Source organism: Kryptolebias marmoratus, linkage group LG8, assembly GCF_001649575.2.
Source record: "Kryptolebias marmoratus isolate JLee-2015 linkage group LG8, ASM164957v2, whole genome shotgun sequence".
Classification (NCBI taxonomy): Eukaryota; Metazoa; Chordata; class Actinopteri; order Cyprinodontiformes; family Rivulidae; genus Kryptolebias; species Kryptolebias marmoratus.
The window spans coordinates 20,235,481-20,260,279 of NC_051437.1; the positions used below are offsets into that span (position 1 = coordinate 20,235,481).

The 24,799-nt window shown below is 37.5% G+C and overlaps 1 protein-coding gene across 10 annotated transcripts in view; it reads left to right on the plus strand.

Annotated features, from left to right (window-relative positions):
• Window positions 1-182: 182 nt before the first annotated feature.
• The window catches only part of LOC108236795 (neural cell adhesion molecule L1-like protein), a 57,920-nt gene continuing 33,303 nt past the window's right edge, over window positions 183-24,799 (plus strand). For 3 of the 10 annotated variants that reach the window (XM_017417743.3, XM_037976837.1, XM_037976839.1), the window contains exons 1-5: window positions 185-590; window positions 23,001-23,170; window positions 23,580-23,688; window positions 23,799-23,986; window positions 24,067-24,189. In XM_017417743.3, coding sequence (XP_017273232.1) covers window positions 23,089-23,170; window positions 23,580-23,688; window positions 23,799-23,986; window positions 24,067-24,189 — 502 coding nt within the window. In that variant the 5' untranslated portion in view covers window positions 185-590; window positions 23,001-23,088. Of the gene's footprint in view, window positions 591-19,547; window positions 19,704-23,000; window positions 23,171-23,579; window positions 23,689-23,798; window positions 23,987-24,066; window positions 24,190-24,799 lie in introns of those variants that run through there. The other 7 variants (XM_037976840.1, XM_037976841.1, XM_037976838.1 and 4 more) reach the window with 6 other exon arrangements.

Here is a 24,799-nt window from a genome sequence, read left to right on the forward strand (position 1 = left end):
AGAGTAGAATTTAAAAATAGCACATTTGTATCAAAGTAATTATTACATGCCGTTTCAAAGGAAGGGGGGAAGCCCAATTGGGACAGAAGTTTCTAAGGAGAAATGCGCAGGTAAAATGCGCCCGAGGCGAAGGAGATGACGCTCTTGTTGCGCACAGACTCGCACCCAAAATACCCCCCAACCACTACCACCCCTCCCCTTTTTTTCTCCATTCCTCAAAGCCTACACATGAGTATGTGACAGCAGTCATTTCCACGCGCTCGTGCTTGTCCTTTGACCTCCGACGTTTCCAAAATAGAGGAACGACCTTGGGGAGACTTGAGTCATATTGCTGCACTTGTTGACGGAGCACTTTTGCCCGTCACTCAGAAAGACTTTCAGGACAGAACAAGGGAAGACCAAACTTTTACGCACCAAAGCTGCGGCAAAGTTTTCTCAATGGAGACGCCTGGCAGCGCGTCAGTCACTTCCTAATTGACATGCGGACTTAAAGCTCTCGTCAAGCGCGAAGTTGGAACCGAACCCTCCGTTAAGACAACTTTAAACAATCTCCAGGAAGGCTGAGGACTCTTAAGCGGCTCTGCTTATGGGTGAGTTACACGTTTTAGGATTTACCTTTGCCACAAAGAGATACTTAACCTTGTTATTAAGACACATCAGCTTAAAACTTCTAAGTCTCAGCCCAGATGACAGAGTTTAACCTGGATTTAGTGCGCAAAAAAAGCCCCCAAAAGTCAACTCGCTCTACAATATGCCGGAGATCATTTAACAATTATTATCCCACATGCTAATAAAACTTCTTAAGAGTGTTAATTAGAGATAAAGAGTTTGAGATCTATTACATGGGTGTCTGAGGTTCTCTGTTTTATCTGATACATCTGAAAACCTCATAATGAACTGACTTCCTTCCACTCAGCATCCTCAGATTGTGCATGTTATATAATGAGATAACATTCATATCTATCTGGCTGCTCTGGGAGTGAAGGGGACCACTGGTAGTTCAGGTAACGTGGCTGAGTTTCGGGGCATTTTTACTCCAAACCTTCACCAGGACGAAACTAGGTCGAGCTACTCTCTCTGTGGATGACCCAACCAGACTAAAATGTGATAATTGGGGATCTGTGGGTTTTTGCGCTCCCTGTGGTGATGTTTAGTTTGAGCTGTAATGAATTAATTGACAGAAGCTCAAGCTGTCACATGAGATCAGGATAAACCTTGGTGCACATCCTGAGTATTGTTTACTTGTTGGGAGTTGGGCTTCAGATTCTGTTAATGTCTAGCGGGTCATGGAGCGTTATAATGTGTAATGGGAAAGTTATATTGAAATGTGGTAGCTGGAAGCTAAAACAAACAAAAAAAAAAGAAGAACTGGAACTGAGTAAACCAGCTGGGCTCAGACATAGACTGATCATGCAAATAGTTTTGAATAATAAACTCTTATACTACAGAAACAAGCTGACAAGTTGGATGAACTCTGACTGATTACTTTTACTGAAAGTTTTTCCAACTTTTGCGTATCTGTTACATTACATTTCTTACTTAATCTTCAAACAAACAGCATGTATGAAGAACTTATTGACCATGTAATTGTCTTTGTGTGGGTTTTTTTGTCTGTCTAAAAGCAAAATTATTTATCAAAAAATGAACTTTTGGAGTCAAGATGGCTGCCACAGCTAATCAGTCTTAGGACACACAAAAATGGCTTTAACTCAGCCACATTTACAGATAATGAGCTAAGATTGAGTATAGTTGTAGCAACACATACTCCAATTACTAACTGATCAAACGAGCTCTTGTTTATAAAGTTACTGTATAACTTGCAAAGAATGCACGTTTTCCTTATACAATCAGCATTTTGTTATAGCTCAAACTGCATGGAAGCAGAGGTGAATTGCTTAGTTTACTGTGAAGGTTTCGATTATTTTTATGTAGTTTAATTCATTTTACAACCACATTTTCTTATGTACATTTGGATTGCAATGCTCATTGGACAATCACAGCAGATGTCTTCCATACGTGTCTGAAATGGTGGTTAAAATAATATTTAAAAAGTTTAAAGTCTTGCTGTTTTTGTGCTAAGTTTGTGGTGCAAAATTATGTTGTTGTTCAGTTTAAGATGCTAAAATGAAATGATTAGATTGTATTCTAATGAAAACATAGCTATGCTTTTTTTCCCTGCTAACCTTTAATGTCACACCCTGGAACTTTGAACCATTAGCTCTGTGGAGGTGGGCGTTGTCAGTAACTCTGCCACTTCACTTCTCCAGACTAAATTACCGGTGTAGTCCAGCACTGAAATATCAGAGTAGCAATTATCAGGTGAGGTCTAAAAGAAACCTGTAGTTTCAAATCATTATTGCTGCGATTCGATCAAAAGGCCCTCGGAATCAGTCTGAAAGGAGTGGTTCCACCTGTTCAGAGTGAAAGCCCTTTGTTTTCTCTTAGAAACACCCCACTGCTTCCAGTAAACACTCATAAAAAATGAATGTGAATGGAGCCATCCACAACCCATCAGCATTTGTGGTTTTATTAGAGACTCAGAATGAATGGGAAAAAAAAAATAGAAATGTCAAAAAAAGAGTGGTTGGTCTGACAGCCTTTGTTTGAAGTGGGGGAATGGGTTCAAACTGAGAGTGGATTCACACAGGAAATGTCACAGTGCTGGGAGCTGATAAAGTGGAAATCAAAACTTTTCAAAGAGTTGCTACATATAGATTTGGCCATTTTCAAGGATCACCAAATTGATTTTTCTCTTCATTTTCATTTTTTCTTCTTGGTGAAAGGCTAAATGATGCAATGGCAAAATTATCAAGTATTAGACTCACCAGGAGCATCTTCTTAAAGAGAAACTCAGCTAATAAAGCCCTGAAAATCATCTTGAATTTAACTTCCTTCTCAGTTTTGTTTTGTCTTTTTGACATGGGGATGTGTAAATCTTACCTACCTCACAGCACTTTACATTGATTAGTAGGACTGTGTGAATACTCTCACTGTTGGGAAGGTTCCCTCAATCCATTTTAGCAAACAAATTGACTCAAGTTTGATATTTGTTCCACTTTGGAATTATTTCTTCAAGCATCCAAAGCTCTTGGAAAAGGTCCAGACTGTTTATGTCTTGACATTTAGGTATTCTCAGAATATCATTCTTCTATCAGTCTTGTGTTTGGAGCGCAGTCTCCCTCTATTTCATGCTCTTCGGTGGAATCAAACAGAAACACAGAAATGCTGCCAAACTCCCGAGTTTCTGTAAAACAAGTGCTGAGAAGAGTTAGAGCGTGATTCTCTATCATCACGTAACCAATTGTTACGATTTGTTGCTGCTGTTATTAGACAGAATGGGTTTTTTTCTGTGATCCTTTTATCATTTCTCTACAGAAGTTAGTAGAAAGGTGTCTTTTTTTCTTGATTCAAGAGCAATCTTATTTGGAGACTGTAATCAGTTATTTTCTTGTGACTTTAATATTAAATGTATTTACAGTATGCAGTACCTTTTCTTGTCTTGTTGACCTCTCAAAGCATTTTTTCATTCCAGGCCATATTGACCAATTAACACCTCAAACCTCTGACTAATTATTGAGCCAATATTCTTCTGCAGTGATGGCCAGATTCCCTTATATTGCAACAAGCAAAAAGAAGGCATTTGATTTTTTTTTTCAAACCTAAAATGAACTAATAGATCATAAAAATAGCACAAAACTATGCACTTCTGAGTTTTCCTGTCCTGTTCTTCCTCTGGTCACTACAGCGCTGCTAATCACAGTTCCTGTGTGTTTTGCTGGTTGGCACGCTGAAATGAGTTTGTGTTCATAATGTTTTCTAATGATCCTCACAGAAAATGTGTTATTTTCTCTCTCTGTTTTATTTTCCAATTTTATCTTGTCAAAGTGGATCGTGCAGAATGGAATTATAAAAAACTTAAAGCTTTAATGTTTTGTCATTCTTTAGGTGACTTTGATCATGCATAAAGATACTAAGACTGAGTTCCTATATATACAGGGATTTTGAATTAGGAGAAGGAAAAAAATCTCGGGTCTACGTATTAGACTGTATGTGGAAAAAAGGAAAGAGTAAAAAAATAAATAAATGAATAAAAGACTCCAAAGTCTCCAAAGCAGACAGCTCGCAACTGGCAACAAAGACAAAAGAGAGGAAGATGAATGTAACCTGGCCCCAGTAAATCACCTCCTACCAGCTTCTCAGAGATTCTACACCCTGGGACAGGTACATACAGCATATGTTGAAACATGCTCGGCATGTTGTTTCAACTCCTTCTACACTGCCTGTCAAAAACATTTGGCGCTAAGTGCCCCTCAGCAACTTTTGTAATTGTGTAATCGGCGCCTGCTGCAGGTTAAACCCTACATTTAAAGAGGTGGGGAACTAACAAATACGCCTCCTTAACTTCATTACATAACAAACATTCCAGTATATTGGATTATTATTTTTTATGGTGTATGAATTTGCACAAATATTTTGTTTGATGCATTTGGTGGGTTTAAAATGCTGCTTAAAATTGTTGTGACAGAACAAGGTAAATTTAGCTGCTGTCAGCATCAGAGCAGCTCTTTGTTATCCTTGTAGATCAGCTATAGTGCACTGTAAGAGCCTTAGCAGGCAGGGGGTGAGGCTCTCAGCCACTTAATCAGTGCTGCATAGAGAAGAAAAAAAAATATTAGTGGTCAGTTTTAGTCAGTCAAGTTATGGCAAAAAACAAACAAGAACAAAATGCATTTTCTGCAAAAAATACAGTGTGAATGCTGAATGATTTGCTGAGATTTGTCGAAGAACCTGAAACTGAATTGTTAAAATGATCAAAACTTGGGAAAACAAAAGCTAAAACCTGCAAATGAGTAGATCTCAATAAATTTCTAAGAGAAAAGAAAATAGTGTGAATGCTGATGCAGCATTCACACCCACACATATTCAAACCCACTGCTTTATGAACATAGTCTAATTCTCTTGTAGAATGAGAAAAAACCTTGATTTTAAACAAACCTTTCTCATCTGTCACCTACTGTGAGTTTCCCAGAGTGGAATTCATGCATATCTTGTTTTTCGCTGGGAATGAATTTCTTTGTTAAAAGGTTGTTGGTGTGGCAGACACAGTTGGACATTCCCTTTAATTACAAAAGAATGACACAATGACAAAAATGGGCTTACAAAATAAGACCCACAGTTAGCAGCCTCGCAGAAACACGTTTAACCATCGCGCAGCTGCTGAACAGACACAAGTTGCTAATCTAAATCATGTGTGAAGGTTCTCTGATGAAGAAACAACTACATACAAACTCATGCTGAATCATGCACAACATTTTAACCGTCAAATCGTTCACAAAGCACCACAAACGACGAGGCTGGTAAACTCAAAGCAGAGAGAAAGCTTTTAGGAAAATACCACAGGCTGAGAAATATCTCTCGCTTCTGCAGAGACAGCGATATAAGTGTTTGCTCTTCCAGAGAGGCAGAGAATAACATCCTTTACATATCAGTGGTCTCACATGGAGCCCCCACTTGGATTATCTGTTTAAATGCTGTTTAAGGCGACAATCTGACAATAGTGGAGATATGAATAAATGAGGCAGGATGTATTCTCCTTAATCTGCTGTTGCAGAATTAAGGCAACAGCTGTCAGGAACATAGTGTCATAATTGATCTTTTTACATGTTTAAATCATGTGGCGTGCAAATTGAATTAATCTAATCTTTAGTCCAATTTCCAGCTTTAAATTAAACTAGTATTTCCCAAAGGAATGCATCTTGTCTGCTGCCTTGGACGCTAAAGTAAAAAAAAAAAAAATAATATATATATATATACCACACACAATTAGAGTGTGTATTAAGGATGACTCCCAGCAACTGCCACATGCAGTTTTAGAAAAATTGAATGAGGTATAGCAATGTTTGCGTTTTCTAAATCTGACGAGCAGTGGGGGCCATCTTGAATTGGGTTGACTCCAAAAGTTAATTAGTTGTGGATGTACATACAGTGATTACTTTCTGAGAGTTTCATCAAAAGCCATCCAGTGGTTCATGAGATTCAGACAGGATTGACTCCAACATTTAATGCCAAATTTAAACAGAGATCATGGGATATTTTGCTGACAGACACACATATGAACACATGCACACACAAATATATAAAGACAATTATAATATTGTCCACCTTTCATGGCAGCAGATGATAATAAAGGAGGTTTTCTTTTTACATTTAAAGTAGCAGGTGTTTTTGTTCATTTGTCACTGTTACTTCCTGTGTGAACTCCTAATTTGGGCTTTGACTCTATAAAAAGACATTTCACTTCAAACTCCTCTCTGAGTAATCTAATGATGCTCAGTTAAGATGACCATGAAAGAGAAACTATGACTCCGATGTGTGTATTCGGTGAGAGGATTTATTACTGGGCTCCTCTGAGGACAACCAGTCCACATTTGGAATGCCAGTGAAATATTTCCAGCAGCAGCCACTGACATACAGGAACTCCCAACACTGTGTTTTAAAATAGAGGCGCCGCTGTCAAACACCAAGTGCATCTTTATCTCGTCTTCCTTTTTAAACACTTGACAGATTTGTTTGCATCAAACCTTCACCCATCAAGGGAATAAACTTCTTATTCTGTGAAAAAAGGAAAAGAAAAGAAAAGAAAAACTTCCAGTGAACCCTGCCAGCATAGATACCAGCATTCTGGTTGCCATGGAGTCTGTCTTTCAGCCCTTTCAGGCCCAGCACTTCCTTACTACAGAGAGCAAAGGTCGCGACCGCTCCGGCCGACGAATGTTTGGTGAAATCAACGCCTCACACAGGGGGCACAAATCACTTTGAACCCCGCCTGAATTGGATGATCCACTTTGGCACGTATGCTGCCTTCACCTCCTGCGCTGCACTTTCAGGACCTCTTTGAGTAACTTTGACGGACAATAAGCTGCATTCCTCCTGGTGAGTGAGGAACATGGTTTCTTGGCACTTGAAATTCTCTTTGCAGCATTCATCTGGACTCTCACTTCTGAACACTGCCCTCACTGTGAAGCCTGCTCTTTAAGAACAAACACTCACTTTGAGACAGAAATACAAAAATAAGCTGGGACATCTGTAGCGCATCACCTTGTTGACAGTGACAGAATGTCCCAGTTGCTAGACTAAGGAGTAAACACCCTCTCCTTGTAGGATCCTCCTGCTGATTGGATTATATAAATCTCCATTTTTTCATAACCTGACACACCATCAAACCAAAATCTGACTGTTTAGCCAACACTTGTTCTACTAAGCATCATGATAAGATTTCTTCTATGTTGGAAACCAGATAAGAACTTTGTTTATCCTCCAAGTTCATACACATTTCTCCTGCTTTAAGGCTGGAATTTTAGCTGCATGTGAAGTTCTTACCACTGAGAAAAGACTAATAGTAAACCCGTATCAAGCTTGCGTGTTTTCCCTCCCTACAGTGACAGCTCTGCGGTGATTTTCAGAAATACTTCAAGTGAATTTCTCCATAAGAATTATTTACATCGTTTACTTAAGCAAGCAGCAGCATGCCATGAAAAGGGAAATTCTGAGTCGCAGTTGCATTCAGGGCATAATGGTGAATTGGTGGTTTGCGCTGCTGTGTTTAAATCACAATATCAAGTTAAATGTTGATTAATTTCATCGGCAAAATCTACTGAACCATAAAAACTAGAAGTTTTCATGCAAGCATGTCTTTTAATGGAAATCTTATGGTAGGCTAAAACTGTTATACATTTATTATCTAATTACTAATGATTATTCTTTTCATATAAGCACCATTATACTGTTGCAGCAATTAGCTAATATTTAAAATCTATATTATCTATGTTAAACCTACGAAAAAAGAGATACTTAGTAAATAAAAATAAGTGAACTTTACCACTTTATAAGAGATAGTCTGGTCATCATGAAGTAATCTTGTCATTACGTGACCTGAGACACGCCATTCTTTCAGATCGGTATGTTGTTTTTGACAAAGAGTTGTTTTAGAAATCTTAAAATAAATAAAATGGGCCCTCGTTTGGCTAGCCTGGTGGACGACTTCTATCTTTTTCTTCCCACTCCGTGCTCTCTGACTGACGTTACGGCTGATAAGGTACTAATTATTGATAACTGTATTACGTAGATTTTAAATGCTGCTAAATATGAGAGAGAAGACACTAACTATTTTAAATAAATGCATAAATAAATAAGGAAAACAGTGGAAAATCATCCAGTCATCCCCAAGTTTTTTGTTCACCTATGTTGGAAACGAATGAATGAATGAATGTACAGTAAATTAAAAAAAAAACTATTTAAATCTGAATTTAACTCTGGTAGTTTGCAAGAAAGCAATCATTTTGTTTAATTTTTACATGGCATCACAATGTGTGTTGTCTTACAGTTTTTCCATCATTTTAAAAGTTTTTATAACTACACTTTGATCACCCCATGCAAGGATTAGTTTTGACCCTCACACCCATAGTTTTGCTCATCTGCTGCTGGTATTCCTGACAACGGGCTTTGAACCCGGATCTGCTGGAATTTGATTCATATGCCAATGAGCTGAATTCCCATGGATTTCTCTCGCTTGCCCCACAGATATCACCTCCTCTAAACTCTACCCTCTCCAGCCCCCTCCCTTCCTAGTGCTTTTTGTCTTTTTTATGTTTCTCTCACCCACCCTCATTCTTTATCAGGGTCATGACCTGGTTTTCCGTAATTGTCCACAAGGCCTGTTTGAACGGTGGTAGAGATCTCCTTAAAGCAGGTGTTGAAACGCATCTGTGTTGGCGTCAGAACATGCTCTGCTTTTGGAAAATCTGATAATATCTCTGACCAAGTCTGAAGTGAATAAAAAAAGGTAGGATGAAATTTTTTTCAGAATAAAAAAGTCCAGGTGCCTTGATTGTTGCTTTGTTGTGTAGATAATCCAGATATTTGAACTCTAAATCTTGCTTCTATATACACAAGGAGTCTTTCATGGTAGCTACTGAGCCATGGAAAACATTTGCCACTGAAAGAGTATTAGTTTTTTTCTAAATACTAAAGACAGGGAGGGTATTTTTGTATTTCAGTTGAACAGACCAAATCAATCATGTTAGTATGTCCGTACAACCATCCATTTCCATTACCCGCTTCTCCTTTCCGGGCCGATTCAGTTACTGTAGTTGTTTTATGCCTGGATAGGATAGAATGTGAAACTGGACTTTTTCATAGTATTGCAAACTGCATATTCTTTTAAATAACCTAAACAGTGTCACCGTGGTGTTAAATGAGCTGCAAGATATACCAGATTTTACCAGCGTTGTGTTTAAATGCATGTTTGCAGTATTTTAAAAAAAACACTTCCTATGGAATTTATCAGACTTTCAAAATAATTAAAGACTGAAATTGAAAGTGACTTGTCACAGCGAGTTTGGTGACCAAATAAAAAATCAAGCAAACCATGCTCTCAGATTTCAGCTTTCAAAAACCTACAATGGGGCATTAAGCCTGATACCCCGTCAGTTTCACTATAGTCAGCACCTTCATTCACGTGAACAAAGTGGCCCATGTGGGTCAGGCAAACAAAAACCCTCTAACAAGCCTCTATTGTGAGGAGAGTGAGTGTAATCTGCATGTGAATCTACACATCTAGCTTTAAAAGCTTGAACTCCACACTTTCTGCTTTTTGAATTGATAAAGCTCTCAGATGAGAAGCAAAACATCTTCTGCTACACAAGAGAGGTCCAGTTGTTTGTGTTTTTTAACCCTTTTTTGGATTTACCATGTCCTGGATGACTAAGAATCTACACCAGAAAACCATACTATTAGTTGACACAGTAATCAGGGTTTGGACTTTGCATTGGATTAAATACTTATTTCCAAGAGGGTTGAACCTATTTGTGCGGTCTTCTATGCTTCAGTGTGACATGCAACTTATTCAGCACAAACAGAGCAAATATTCAATTTATTCCCAAAGCAGTTACAACTCCTCTAAATGTTGTTGTGACTTAGTGACAGATGTTGGAAACAGAAAAAAAAAGAAAATATCTGTTTTTTTCCCCCTTTTCTTCTGTAGATAACTACCGTTGGGAGCAATTAGCTGGAAGACAAACCGACAGTTAAATGCCTGACTAAGATTTAATCCTAGTTTGAGAACAGCCCAATAAATAAATATCACACACAGGTTTATCGAAAGTAAAGGCGTGTTTAGGCAGTCTCTAAAAACAGGTTTAAATGTTCACAGAAATGTCACGCTCTTAGTCTAATATTTCTTATCCACAACTCATATCACATTTAATTCATGTATCTGTGACATGTTACAGATTTAGTTCTGCTGTCAGTTGTGGCAAATGTTCATGTCAGTGAAACCTTTGTGATGTGTGCATGAAATATGCACAGAAAACTGATTAAAGTCGTTTTGTTTCCTTTTCACGCTGGACATTTAAAGTTACATTTGTGTTTTCTTGTTTGCACCTTTCTGAATTTCACTTGCTATATGTTCGTCCTCAACAAGCTTGCTTAGAGCGAGTTTGGTGAGTGAGCAACAATGTGAACTTTCTTGCAACACAAAAGCTCATTGGATATGCTCATGTTTTTTTTTTTTAAATCCAACAGTTGCAGTTGATGTCAAGGTTTTAATCAAAGATCTCACACAATCTGTTAGTCCTATCTTGGATTTTTAAACATGGTGGTCTTAACATTTTAGTTGGTTTCTGGTCTCTATAATTGTTCCCCAGCACCTTTGCCCCAGCACAGACATTGTTTACTGGGATGCTACTGTAGTAGTTCTGCAGAGAAGGAATTTGCTGATATGAAGCTGCAACAGTGCAAAATGACAAATTATATAGATTAGTTAATGGTCATACCAATGTACTGACAGAAACAAAAAGCTTTAAAGAAGAGAACCGCATGAGCAGAATAATTAGCCTAAACAAACTACATCATTACACCAGAACTTCTAAAGAAGTAAAAAGTGAAACCTGACCTGGGCAAGTATGTTGCTTGACTTCAATCCAACAAAACATCCTTTAGGGTGTTTTCGGAAGAAACAGAGATCAACACAATCTTCTGACAAAGCCAAGTTAAAATTGGCAAAACACCAAAAAATTTAGTTTTCTTTTTAGTGAAGGGAATTGAGACTAATATAAACATTCATCCATCCGTTTCCTGTACCTGCTTTTCTATGCAAGGTTGCCTAGCTGGAGCTGGGGTCTATCTCCAGAGGTCCCTGTACGAGAGACAGGGGACACCCTGGACAGGTCGCAAGTCTGTCACAGGGACACAGAAACAAACAAGACAACCATCTACCTTCTTACTCACACCTAGTGACAATTTAGGCTTACCAACTAACCTAACATGCTGGTTTTTATTCTGGGGTAGGAAACCAGAGTACCCAGAGAAAACCCTCTCATGCAAGGGGAGAACATGCACTCCACTCAGAAACACTGGGAGGCAAACCTGCAACCTTTTGGAGTCGACAGCTCTAGGCACTGTGGCATATTGCATTATTTAACTTGCATTTTGCTCCTTTAAGCTTTGAGATAGCATTTGTTTTTGTTATTGTTTCTTTAGGTTAGAGCTAGTATTCAGTTTCTTTAAGCTTTAGCACTTCAGTTTCAGCTTCTTTAACAGTGATCAGTAAAATCATTTGACATTCAGTATTCACACTGCATTTTTGTAAAAAACTGCAACTTCATTAGTTTGTACATAATGTTAAATAATTTACTGTTCATTGTAGCTCACATTTTTAAGAACCAGTGAGATTATCATTCATTTGTAAAACAGCATGAGACGCTTCTTGTATTTTTTCAAAACGTTTCTACAGTGTTTCACTTTTGCTCTTGGATAAAAAGGGTAAGAAAGTCAAAGAAATAATTTCTGTTAGTACTTTGGAGGACTGTGGCCTTGATGCCTGTGAATCCTTTTTTGACTAAGGTTTTATAACAACGGGATAATGAGAAATTTTTCTCAGACCAACTGTGGGAGTATATGTGTGTGAGAGATTGAGAAGCTGTATTTAGAGCTTGTTAGTCAATAGACTTGCCATGGGGCATGTTGCATATCAGATTTACAGTAGACAGGCTTTGGTTGATACTTGGAACTGAATGTGGGACCAGCCAGATTGTTTAGTCATGCTCTGTTTTGTATCTGCACTGAAATAGTTATTATCACAATTAAATTGTCACTTTTTACAAGACTCACCTGTTGACGTGCTAAAAGTTGTCAGGCTGTGAGTCATTGGCATGTGGTCCAATTGGGGCCTTTAGAACATTTTTTTTTTCTCTTGGGCACTTGTCTCCATACACCAGCTCCCAAACTTACGACCTAACACAGTAGAGCCCCATAAAAAACTCTTTAATGGACCCTTTCAGTTGGACGCACAGACCAGAACAAACACTTTAATTCATGGTGATCCAAAAATGCAAATGAAGCAAGGCCCTGACACTTTCACAGGGGTACCTCCTGTCATGAGACAGCAGTGATGCTGCTGCACACACAGGTTGGTGCAAGCTACAGCTCCCATGGTAGTTGTCCCAAAAGTAATTTAGACCTACCAAGGCGATAAATCTTTTTAAGTGCCTCTGGATCTGAGCTTTGGCATTGATGTGACAGAAAGAGGGGGCGAAAGGAAGGCATAAACTTCAGATGCTACCAGTTTCAGCGAGGAGGCATTGATTGCATCTGCATGTATTTTTCTTTGCAATAGTTTCTATATATACCACTGAAATCTGCACAGTGTATGTTGTGACTTTGTTGTTGTGCCAAAAGTTCCCATTGGATGTTGTTTAGCAGCAGGGTGGTGACACATCGACCTGCATTTGACCCCTATGTGCTCCGTTTGATTGACATCAAAGATGACATGAGAACCTTTCCTTCCTTTCTTACTGCCTTTGGATGTAAGATAGACTTCAGAAATGTGCCTATCCTGCAGTATTGATTTTCATCACCCGACACCAAAGTCGATAATATTTTTGCCTGTGTGTGTGTGTGTGTGCATGCGTTTTATTTGTTTGTCTGTAGCCTTAGCAAAATATCCCAGTGGACAGATTCTAATGAAACTCAGAAAGTAATCACTGAGTACACATCTACAACAAACTTTTGGAGTCAACCCCATACAAGATGGCTGCCACTGTCACAAAAATGGCTATAATTCAGCCTTTTTTTTACAGATATTGAGCTAAATTTTGGTGTGCTAATAGCTGAGAATCATCTACAACACAAACTTCAAGCACTAGCAGATCATTAAAGGGCTTGTGATAGCACATTCAATTGTACTTTAAGTCATTTACAAGATTTGATAAAAACAGTTTTAACTCCATTCTTACTTATCACATGATGATAAGATAGACAAGAGGATCTTAGTTTAACATTCTGGCATGAGAGGCAGTGGGCAAAATGTATTTCTTCAAGGAATGCTAAAACTTTAATTAAAATGAAGCTGATCAAAATATGAAGCATCCTTTCAATGTTTGGATGAGAGAGAAGTGATTGCAGTCTCACAACAATTTTTTAATTTTTAGGCACAAAAAATATCTTTGGGTCACAGTTTTTCATGTCGTTAAGACTGCTGTGGTTGTGCAATTGTCATACAATGTAAACAATGTAGCTCTTACAACTCATTCATACAAGTTTAGATTAGTTTCAGTGCTGAGAGGAACTGAAGTCCCATTGGTCTTTTTTATTCATCACAACTTCTAATTTTTAAAGCCTGAGTGTCTTTCAGTTCATTTTTTAGTTCCAACATGGTTGTACTTATCTGACTCATGTGTTTTGAGCCCCTTTCAAAACCTGCTGCAGATGTAATTAAGTTTTAGGAGTTGCTCTAAGGGTGGACTTTGAAATGACTCATGAGTATTATACTCTTTGACGTGTTGCAGCAGCTTTGAAACTAATTTGCTGCCAGTTCAACAAGAGTGGGCAAATAACACCAAATGTTATCAGGCTGATGATTTTTTTCTTTAGGTATAAATATCAACTCAATGACATTTACTGACTTTTTTTATTTGAAATCTACTAATATGCATGGCACATCTTGTTGACGCGCACATCAAGGACTCAAGTTTTGTCTCAGAACTGTTTTTATCCAGACAAACAGAAGTTCTGTCACAAAGATTACCTTTTATGCTCTTCTTTTTCTGAGGCAAAGGCAGGCAGAATCTATTTTGAACTTCCATAGTTGTTTTTGTTATAAAATTAAATTAGAAGGATTTATGTTTTGACACGTAAAAACTATGCTCTTGGAATTTAAACATCAGAATGAGGAAGAACATCTAGAGTAAAAGTATTGGGTGGGTTAGTTTATTGTGGTTAAAGTGTGCACTTCAAGAACAGACATGTTTTCTTCTATTTTAGGCATTGTTACTGTGCTCTTTGAAGTGGATACTTTATTGTATTAATACATTTTATTACAGATTCTATCCCCAGAGACAGTAGGTAAATCACAACTCACTTCATCTTCTTAGATAAACATGATAAATGAAAGTCACTGCTGTTTAAATCATGTGTAGACGTTCCCCACAAAAATGTCAACCTCTCCAAAGAGATTTCTTAATGAACAATGTCTTCCTGCCCTTGATGTGCTGGAGCTATCTTAGAATAAAATAGACAAACAATTATGCTTTTAAATGAAACCAGCTTCAGCAAGCGTTGCATCCCTTTACAGAGGCTGAATGAAAAAGGATTAATAAAATAAAACGATAGTTTATATATATAAACGGGAGTTCTGTAAAAAGATCATGACCAATTAATATCTTATCTGTTGCAGGTAATCTTTTAAACAGCCTTAGCTTGGAGAAATAGTTTCAATCTAACCTGATTTATAACCAGTGGCTAATGGGGCAGAGGCCAAAGGGGATTGCTGCAGTCATAAAACAGCTTCAGTCTCAAAACATTTACAGAGTTTCATAAGGATGCTGTTTAACAAACATACATTGCTGTCAGTTTTGCATTACATGGTTACTCTGGCAGAAATGTTATGATCTTTCAGCCTGGAAGTGCCAGCTAGATATCTGTAGTAACAGCCTCTTGCACTTGCAAAGAACTGTAAAATTCTTGGTAAAACATCATATTATGTGAGACTGACAGTCATGTCAAGGTTACTAAAATAACATTCACATGATCTCCTGTGAAGGCTTTGAGATTTGAACAGCAGGAATTTGCTTTTTTCTTGGGCTAGCCATGAGCTCATCAGCCCAGAGTTAAACTCTAAATCTTCAAACAGAATCTACTTTAGGAGCTACTGTATCTACATCAGGTCAAACATTCTTTTTTTGTCCATAACCTTTCAGGAGAACCCAACTTTAAAAGACCTGAACTTATCTGTTAGGTTTACTAAATTTCATAAGATTTTCTTTTAAGCTTTTGGACAGTCTTACTTTGTCTTTGAGCACGGAATGAGCTAAATATTTCAATTATACCAAAAGTGATTCCCTTAATCCACTTTAAAAAAAAGTAGGTGTTTTTCCTCTGCCTGTGCTCCAACATGTTTGATGAAATCTAGGCACCTTTTTAAAAGGCCCGACAGTAAAAAAAAAAAAAAAAAACCTGCAACAATCACATGACTCCAAGTATAAAGCTGTAAGTATTACTTTCTTGGGCAATACTTGAGAATTTAGCTGTGATCAAATGGATGTTTTCATCTGTCACCTTCACAAAAAGTTCAACCTCAACCTTTAGCAAAAGCTGCCAAGACAAGGACTGCACCTGAACAAGTAGGTGATTCAAAACAAACAAAAGAAAAATGAATACAAGCCCTACTAAGTACCACTTTGGGTCTTCAAGATGATCCCTTAAACTAATTCCCAGCTCACTTCAGACCACAAAGTTTAACAGGCTCCCCTCTTTACCTCTGCACCAGAGATGAACAGCATGTCAGAGAGCTGGAAAGTCTGACAAGGACTTCTCATGGCTCCAGTGTCTGAGGGGAAGAAGCCAAGTGTGACTTCTTGTCTCTGAACTTTTGTTTTTGGTGCTGTTTACTGTGGAGAACGGATTTAGCCCTTGAATAAAACTCTTTGTCAGTCCAGAACTGCAGCAGAGATTTATCTCCAGTCATTCATGTTGTTTTTCTAGTCTGTGTTAATAAGAAGCCTTTGATTCTTCAACGTAAAGAAATCTGTTCTTTTATTTATTTATTTCATTTCCCCTTTTCTGAGATTAACACAGCATTTGTCAAAGAAGCTTTGGATACTGCGTAAAGTACAAATCAAACCTGAAAATTTGAGATCTGCAGCTGTCATAGCGTGCTATGGGTTTGCGTGCCAGGCCTCCTGTTTAAGAGGCAGCTCTTTACATGTCATTCCACTAATCACAGTGTTCCAGCACAGGAAGCATTTAAACCTCAGCTGAATGAGCTTTGATGAGCCACACACAAACTGCCACACACCTCCAGCTCTCTACAGACAACATTCAGCTCAAACAATGGAGGAACAAATTCAGTGTCTAGTGCTGGTATTAAATTTAATGGTAATGATTCAATGAACATATCAGTATTCAAATGTTCAGGTTAAATTATGGGTAAAAGAACTTAGACGCCAACATATTTTTTACATGCCTGTGTGAGGGTTAAATCTTTTTCTTTCCTTTTTTTTCTTGCTGGCGTGTGTCTCACTTTTGAAATTTGAGCTGCTGCACACTTTTCCCTTAGAGCAGCCCTGCCTATATACAATGTAAATGTTTTGTGCTTCTGTTTCTCTGCTTCATACTGGTAACACCAGTTTGCTGCAGATGCGTGCGACGTGTCAGAGACCTCTTGGGTGAATTCCAAACATGCATGTTTAGGCCTTTCTTTTAAGTACTTGGAGGACTGACGCACAAATAGGGTGCTTGTTAAGGCGCTGACCTTTGAAGAGGCGTCTCGGGGAAAAATGTGTTGTTAAAGATTTGTTTGTTTGTTTTTTTGACACAGCAAAGTTGATTTTAGAAATCATTTGTAAAACTTTCAAAAGAATCAACCAATCAGGAATTGATGTGTTGGTAAAAAGCAAACAAAAAACAGAAACAGACAAACTTTTTTAAAAAGCAGCTAATATCATTTTTCCCATGCACCTTATAACCAATAAATAGATAAATATTGTTTAAAATTAAACTAACACTTCTACCAAGAATGCAAATCACCACACTGCATTGAAACTTGTACGATATGCTGGGAATGATGCTACTACCACATCAAAATTTAGCTCAAAAAGGTGTAAAAATGACTGAGTTATAGCTGATGCTGTGATTGATTCATTGATTGAATCAGAAGGTGATCAGTTGAGTTTCATTAAAATTTCTCTGCTGGTTCATGGGATTTCTTACCAACAGACAGACACAGGCAATTGCGTGATCGCCCAACTTTCATGGCTGTGGGCAGTCATATGCATTGCACTGATTTACAAATGCATCTCTTTGCATCTCTTATAAATTTACATGCAATCAGTGATGTTGCGTACTCATAGATCATTTGGAATCGATCAGCCTGTACATCTATCACCATAATAGCGGATGGTAACGCAAAACCTTCGCTTTGAGAGAACCTCTAAGCATTGGACTCTTTATGCTGGTAATCTAGAAAAGTTAAACTCTTCATCATGTTTTAACTTCATGCAGAAAGATGTTTCCACGATCCAGCCATCTAATTTGGTGACTAATCAAAGCAAAGAGCTGCTGAACAAGACAATCCTGTTTAACAGTTTAGTTTGAAGAACATATACAGTTACTGATTCAGTTTTATAATAATAGAATTAGTAGTACATACATATGAATGAGTGACTGTCTTAGAAAATGTCCACCAAGCTTGGTGTTTTTGATAAGTTTTTTTTTTTTACTAAAGTAGTCAAACAAAAGTTATCAGTTTTTGTTCATATGTGGAGTTTCTTTGAGCTGCAGTAAATCTGGATGTGTGTTGTTGCTGGCATTGTAAATTTGCATTGTAAACATTGTGAGTCTTTTGTCATCTTTTGTGTATGCACTTTTAAATGTGGTTAAACCACATTCTATCAATGTGTTCTAAGTATTTTTGTTTCTTTAACATGCTGATAGATTGTGGTTTTAAAGTAGTCTGCTGATAATGATTGATGATTGATGATTGAGGATTGAGGATTTTTAGATTTACAGACTTTCATGGCATTGTTTTTGTATTGGTGACATGGCTTTTAAACTGTTATTTTGTCTTTTATGCTCTGTTCATGACATGTTGACTGATGAAGGTATGATAATATATTTACAAGGTTTTATGTTAGAAAATGTTTTTTTTCCATTTTTTTTTACTTTGCCCAACTCCACATATGTTAGATCACGCTGCCACGATCAGCTTTCGATTCACAGTAATATTTCATGCGTACTTTTCTGCATTAGAATAAGCCATTCTATTAGAGACGGTTGCTTTAAGGTTTTTTTGTTTTGTCCGCGTTTACAGGAGCCACGCTCTTTTAAACATGGAGCGGGCCCATTTGAAGTGATGACAACAGGCTTAAATGAAGTGCGTAATTATGTCCAGGCATTCCTTCAGGCACCAACAACGAGTTTAGTCTGAACTGTAGACAAGTCTGAATACGTTATAGATCCAGTGTGACAGAAGACTTTCCATCTGATGGCACATTTCTACTCACAAATAAACACACACAAAAAGAGGCTTCTTTTCAACTGAAATGCAGTTATCCGTGTCTTTCTTCTAAAGCTGTTTTCTAAATGTTCTGAGAAACATGAAGCATTTGTCACTAGTATCTTTTCACTGACAAAATAAGTCAGTGAACAAATAGAAAAGAGCTTTTTGACAGCTAACTTTTGACTTGCATTAACTAGTCAGAGAATGTCAACTTTGTAATTTGCTTGTATGCCCTTCTCTTGGTTATTCTATCTTCACAGGCCTAAAAGCCTTGTGTTGTTCAGTCTCAAATACTTCTTGAAGTCTATAAAGATGTTTTTTTTTCAGTTGTCTTATCCTTATGTCAATTTTTTTGCTTTGCTCTTGAGAATATAGATGAAGCCTATTGAGAGGATTACAGAAAGATGTCAGAAACATTGACATAAAACCATACATTTAGGCTTTTTGATTACCCGGAAACAAAGAAATATAACTGAAAAATGAACAAATATGACACTGTACTCACTTGATAAACAACTTAAAGAAATAATAGGCAAGATCTTGTCTTTTATCAACCACATCCTGTTTTCTCTCAAGCTTGCATCTATCAATACCCTGGAGCACTGCATGAATAGGGGAAAAAGATCACTCCACTCTCTTTTCAGTGGAACTACGACTCACTGCATTAAAATCACTTTTGAAGTTGGTTGTAAATGGACTTGTACACAACTTTGTAGTGGGAAGTGGGAAGGATGGAAGGAGCCAAGAGAAAGGATGAGAGTGAGATGGAGTGAGAGCGAAAGACATGCCTGTTCTTCCTCTCCACCCATTCTTTTAATGCCCTCTGAGTAGCCCCCGCTGTGCAGCCTTTGTCCCGGTCATTGTCAAAGAGCTTTCAGATCCTCCTTGCCAAGCGAGAGGCTTTGGCGACATATGTCACTTCAGTGAGTCTGCTGCTGCTTCTTTAGCAGCTTGAGCGGGGGGGCGGGGACTGAGGCGTGTCTGTGCAGCAAGAGAGGAGCAATGTGAGGTGGAAGAGGAAGGACATGTCAGAAATGTTTGCTCATAAAGAAAGAAAGATGTTGGAATGATCTCCTGATTTTTGATATGGACTTGTGTTTTTGCCCAAGGCCTCTGTTTGAGCTGGAAGATGTAAAATGAATCCAAAGCTGTAAGTATTTGTTACTTTGGGAAAACTCAAATTTTACTCCTCAGTTGACAAATATTTTTTAACTATGTGTGTGTTTATGTGTGTGTGTATATTTGAATAGATTGACACACCAGAGTGTCTTTGCCCTCCGGTAAATTTTAAACTTTTTCAGGCTGTGATTTTGTTCAGATGAAGTTCTTGATCATTAAGAAGTTAGGTGAAGAGGGAAGGAACATGGGGGTCATTGTGACAGCATGTGTTGATAGGGGATTAGTCGTGTAGTAGTGACACTCTTCATGCTCTGGCCGACAAAGGGCTTAGGTAATACAATCCCTACGGATTTGTGGCTGTGAGCTGCCATGTGTTCAGGTAATAGATCCCTCAGCTCCAAAACCGAATGCTTTGTTGACTGTTTACATAGGCACTCCACCCCATTTTACGCTCCAAGGATTTTTTTTCCCTTTCCTTTAAAATGTGTCAGCTTTGTTTGACTTATTATTGAAGTGGCAGGTTTGCAGAGCTCCACGAGCTGACAAAGCCTAGTAATTTGCCTTACCCACAGTGTTATTCAGGTGTGTGCAGCAGGCAGGGGATTTGTTGCTCATGAATGAAAATTATCTGCTGTGTTGTCAAGATCAAAACAAATCTTCATAAAAGGTCACACTTCTCATGCAACCCGAGTTCTCTGGGCCTCCTGACTTACAAAGACTTTGCAGACATTTCTGAATTTATTTCTAATATATATATATATATATATATATATATATATATATATATATATATATAACTCTGTGGAAAAGTTTTAAACCACACCTAACTTCTATATATTTAGCTTCCAAGCAGCCAGACTTTGCAGTAATCTTTTAAAGTAGTCTTGGTCGATAGTTCTTTTGAAGGTCTTTCAAAGTTTTCATTTAGACAATGGCTGTTTTTTTTCCATCCGCTCCTTTTCTGTACAGTCCTTTCACCTTGTCATGACACTATATTGTATAGTTTGTGGTTACAAATGATAAAATAAATGGAGACTTGGAGGGCAAAAGAAGTGATAGACTTAAAAAAACAACCTACAGTCTGTGGATAGAATCAGAAAATCGTGTCTTTAAGAAAGCAGGAAAAATCCAGCAAAGACCTGGACCTGAGAGATGCATCATCCCTCACTTGATCGCTTTATGTTACAGTTTCAATTAGTAACTCTTTATGAGTTCTGTAATTGGTGCTGAAATACTGTTTTGTGTCAAACTGTAGTATCTTTGGTATTATTTTTTTAAGATTCTACTACAAAAATAGGAACAAATTGTGTGTTTGTGACAGAAGTGTCTAAAGGGCCAATATAAAATTGATTCTTTGCTAAGCTGTCTGTTATGTGATGATGGAAAATCAGGTCATGTCTTAAGTTTGGGAGCCTTTTTAAGGCTGAATGATTCATAGGTCAGAGTTAAGTGGATTAAAATCCACAGCAGCAACAAAACAACATTCTTCATAAAGTGGTCAAACAATGAACTGAAAATGAGTCTGAAAAAGCAGCCAAAGTCCAAGATAAACTTTTTTAAAATTTTTAGAAACCCTGGAGAACTATTTAGCATGACCACTTAAAAATATTATAAGAAAGTCTGGCTCTTTGGGGGCAAAGCATGAATTAATTATGGATGGCTCAAGACTTGCACAGAACTCTAAATTCCAACTCTATCACTGAAGTTTTTACTTGTGCCTCTACAATAGTGGCACACATGCTTTTTTTATTGCAAAACCTTTACTTGTATGGGCTGATTTGTGTGTTTTATTTTTTTTTTTTTTATCAGTGTCTGGAGTATATTGTACTTTAACACCAAACTAGAAGGAGACATAGTACGTGTGCAACATTAAAACGTGTATTTGTTCCATTGGAACAAACACCGAACCTGATTTGTTTCTCATTCAAGCACAAGAGAAGTCCTTAATGCAAATAAAGTCAAATCTCTTAATTTGTTTAATTGATACTAATTTCAAGTAGCCTAATCCTGAATTTAGTATCAGACAGTTACTACGTTAACCCCTTCTATGTCCTCAGAAGAACTCTGAGTAGTACTCAGCCACAGTTAAGCAGCATACTGTTTGACTGCTGCAGCTCCCTGCCTTCATTCTTCTGATAGCAGGATTAGCTGCAGGGTGAACCCATTTGGCATGGCCACTGCTGCCGCCACGGTCTCAGCACTGTGAGAACTAAGCTGTGAAACACTGACGGGCTTAGTCCAATTTATAAACTGCCATCTTGGATCTAGTGATTGTATCAGACAACAGCTGAGCCTTTGTGCCATGCGGATTGCATGCAATGCAATGCCACTAGCCAGGCTTCACAGTTCAAATGATAATCTCCAGACAAGTTCTCCTCTGTGTTATGCTACAAGATCAAAACAATGAAGGACAGCTGAAGATAAAAAGCTGGTGGCTTCCAAAGGAAACCTTGCATCATAATGGGATATAGTGATGGGACATGGGTATTTAAAGCCTATTACATAACCTAAAACATTTTATGATTCCATTTAATTTCAAAATATTGAAGTTAATAATGCAAGTTATGTGTGCTACATTAATTAACTTATTTTAAAATAGATAAAAAAACACTACAAAGTCTTTTCAAAAGTGAATGCAGGCGGAGAATTACTGGAACAAGTTGTGCAATTTAAATTATTTTCTACATTTCTTCCTTATGTGTGGTTTCATGTTTTATGTGCCAGTAGTTGAACGTTTTAAGATGAAAAACAGCAAAACATCCAACAAGTTTTAGGTTTTTGTATGTCATATTATACTATATATATATATATATATATATATATATATATATATATATAAGTGGAGTTCTTGAATCTATCAAAATTAAAATCCAATTTTTGTTTCTACTATACTGTAAAGTTTTTGTTCCAGTTTTCACCTGAGAGGATGCTGGATGGACAAAGCACCAGAGATGCCACCATGTGAATTTTACTTTTTAAAACATTTTTCCATAATAGGAACAGAATAGTCCATGATGGCTAAGACAAATTTCTTTCTTCCTAAAACATCAGAAATTGTTTCAGTGGTTCAAACGACTGAGGTTGACCAAATGATTCCCCAGGGTTGGAGCTAAAATAACTGAAGAAACATTTTTTTTATCAGTTTAAAAACTTTTTTTTGTTTTAAATCAGTGCTTGAGGTCACTCTTCTAAAACGAACGGACTAAGTTGATCCAGTTCCTGTAACCTGCTGAATCTCTTGACCTCATCATTGCTGCTATCGGCTGCTTGGTTTTGGGGATTAATTATTGAACATAAAACTTCTGCCTTCTGATTCTGACTCCTGCAGGCTCTCTGTGCCCTATGGGTTCCAAGTGAAGACAGTTGAACTGCACATTCTCCAGATCTCCATTTTCTTCACCGACCATTAGGGTGTGATGAGGTTTGTGGGGAGTTTAGCGCTAGTTCTGCTTTGGGCCTTCGGCTTGAGAATCGCCAGCATCAATATTCCTTTGGAAGGTAGGATGATAACTCAAATAAAGCAAAAGTGGTTGTTTTTGATTAGGTGCTTGGGTGATTAAAGTTTTTTTTTTTGTTTGTTTGTTTTGTTTTTTTACATGGAAGATGTAATTTCCAATTTCCTCTTGTCTGCAATATAAGATTTACCAAATGTGTCTCCTTATGCTTCTTGGGGATTCATTTGAACTTGTTTCAAAAACTGTTGACGGTTTGTTTTTGATTAAAAATTTATCACAGTCAAACCAGAATATATTTTTAGGTTAGGGTCTATATTTGTTCAGAATATGCAGGGTTATTCTCTCAGCTTCACATGAAACAGATGGAAATATCGAAAAGAGAAAATTGTAGTTTCTTTTTTCATGGGCTCTTCTTACAGCTAAGCATTTTTGCCTGTTTCTTTATATTACAGTGGAGCAGCCTCCAACTATAATAAATCATACATCAAGTCCTGTTATTGTGCTTCCTTTTGAAAACACTCTCACCATCCGATGTGAAGCCAGGGGCAATCCGCCACCAGAGTAAGTGACATAATTATAGGAAAGATGGCAAGAAATTCAGCAAAAAAAGAACAAAAAACGATTTTATTTGGACAAAACCGATAGACTTGCTACATATTTTACTCCAACAGATACAGATGGACAAAGGATGGCCAACTCTTTGAATTTCTAAACATCTCAACAATCAAAAGAGACAACAAAAGTGGAACTTTTATGCTTCACAGCAAACATTTCATCCAGTTCCAGGGAAAATACAGATGCTTTGCTTCCAACAAGCTGGGAACCGCCATGACGGAGGAGATTGAGATCAAAGTTTTGGGTAAGTAAAGTTTGCAGTCCTGGGAGTTCTTATGTTTGTCATCGCATCACGTTGTACACGTTTGTTTTTTCTTTTATTAGAGTCACCCAGGTTCCCAAAGGAATACTATAATCCAATTGTTGTTAAAGAGGGGGAACCTATCACCCTGCACTGTAACCCTCCGAAAGGTGTGCCCCCCCTTCAGATCTACTGGATGAACCCTGGTGAGCTGTGATACAGTTGTTTGTTTGTGTTACACTTTAAGGCTGACTGGTCTCCAAATGTAAATGGGTCATTCAAAAATTCATTGCAAATTTAAAACATTCAAACTCACACTTGAATCATTGATTATTTATGTGACTGAAAATTAAACAAGTTAGCATCCATAACGCCAACTACATTTTTAAAATATTACCTGCAAAACATAAAGTGATGGTTTTCCACTGTTTGAAGTTTTAAATCTGTCATTCTTACCCTGGAGTACAAATCAGCCTTAGAAATGTAAATATGTGTGTAGAAAAGGTTTGAATTTGAGAAATGATTTGCTTTACAAAAAGAAAAGTTTCTTAAAGGCACAAAAAATGGGAAAACTCATTTTGTAGACATATGTTTACTAATATGAAAAAAGCCATAAACTCAGTTGTGATTTCTCCAGTTTGTTAATTTGAAGGTGGAAACGTGTATTGAGGCCTTCAAATTTAAACACCTCATATTGATTGGACATTGACAGCTAAAATCCATATTTAAATTGTCCAGGCAAAGAGCAGAAGGGTTTTAACCCTCTTGAAGAGAGAGAGAGAGAGAGAGAGAGAGAGAGAGAGAGAGAGAGAGAGA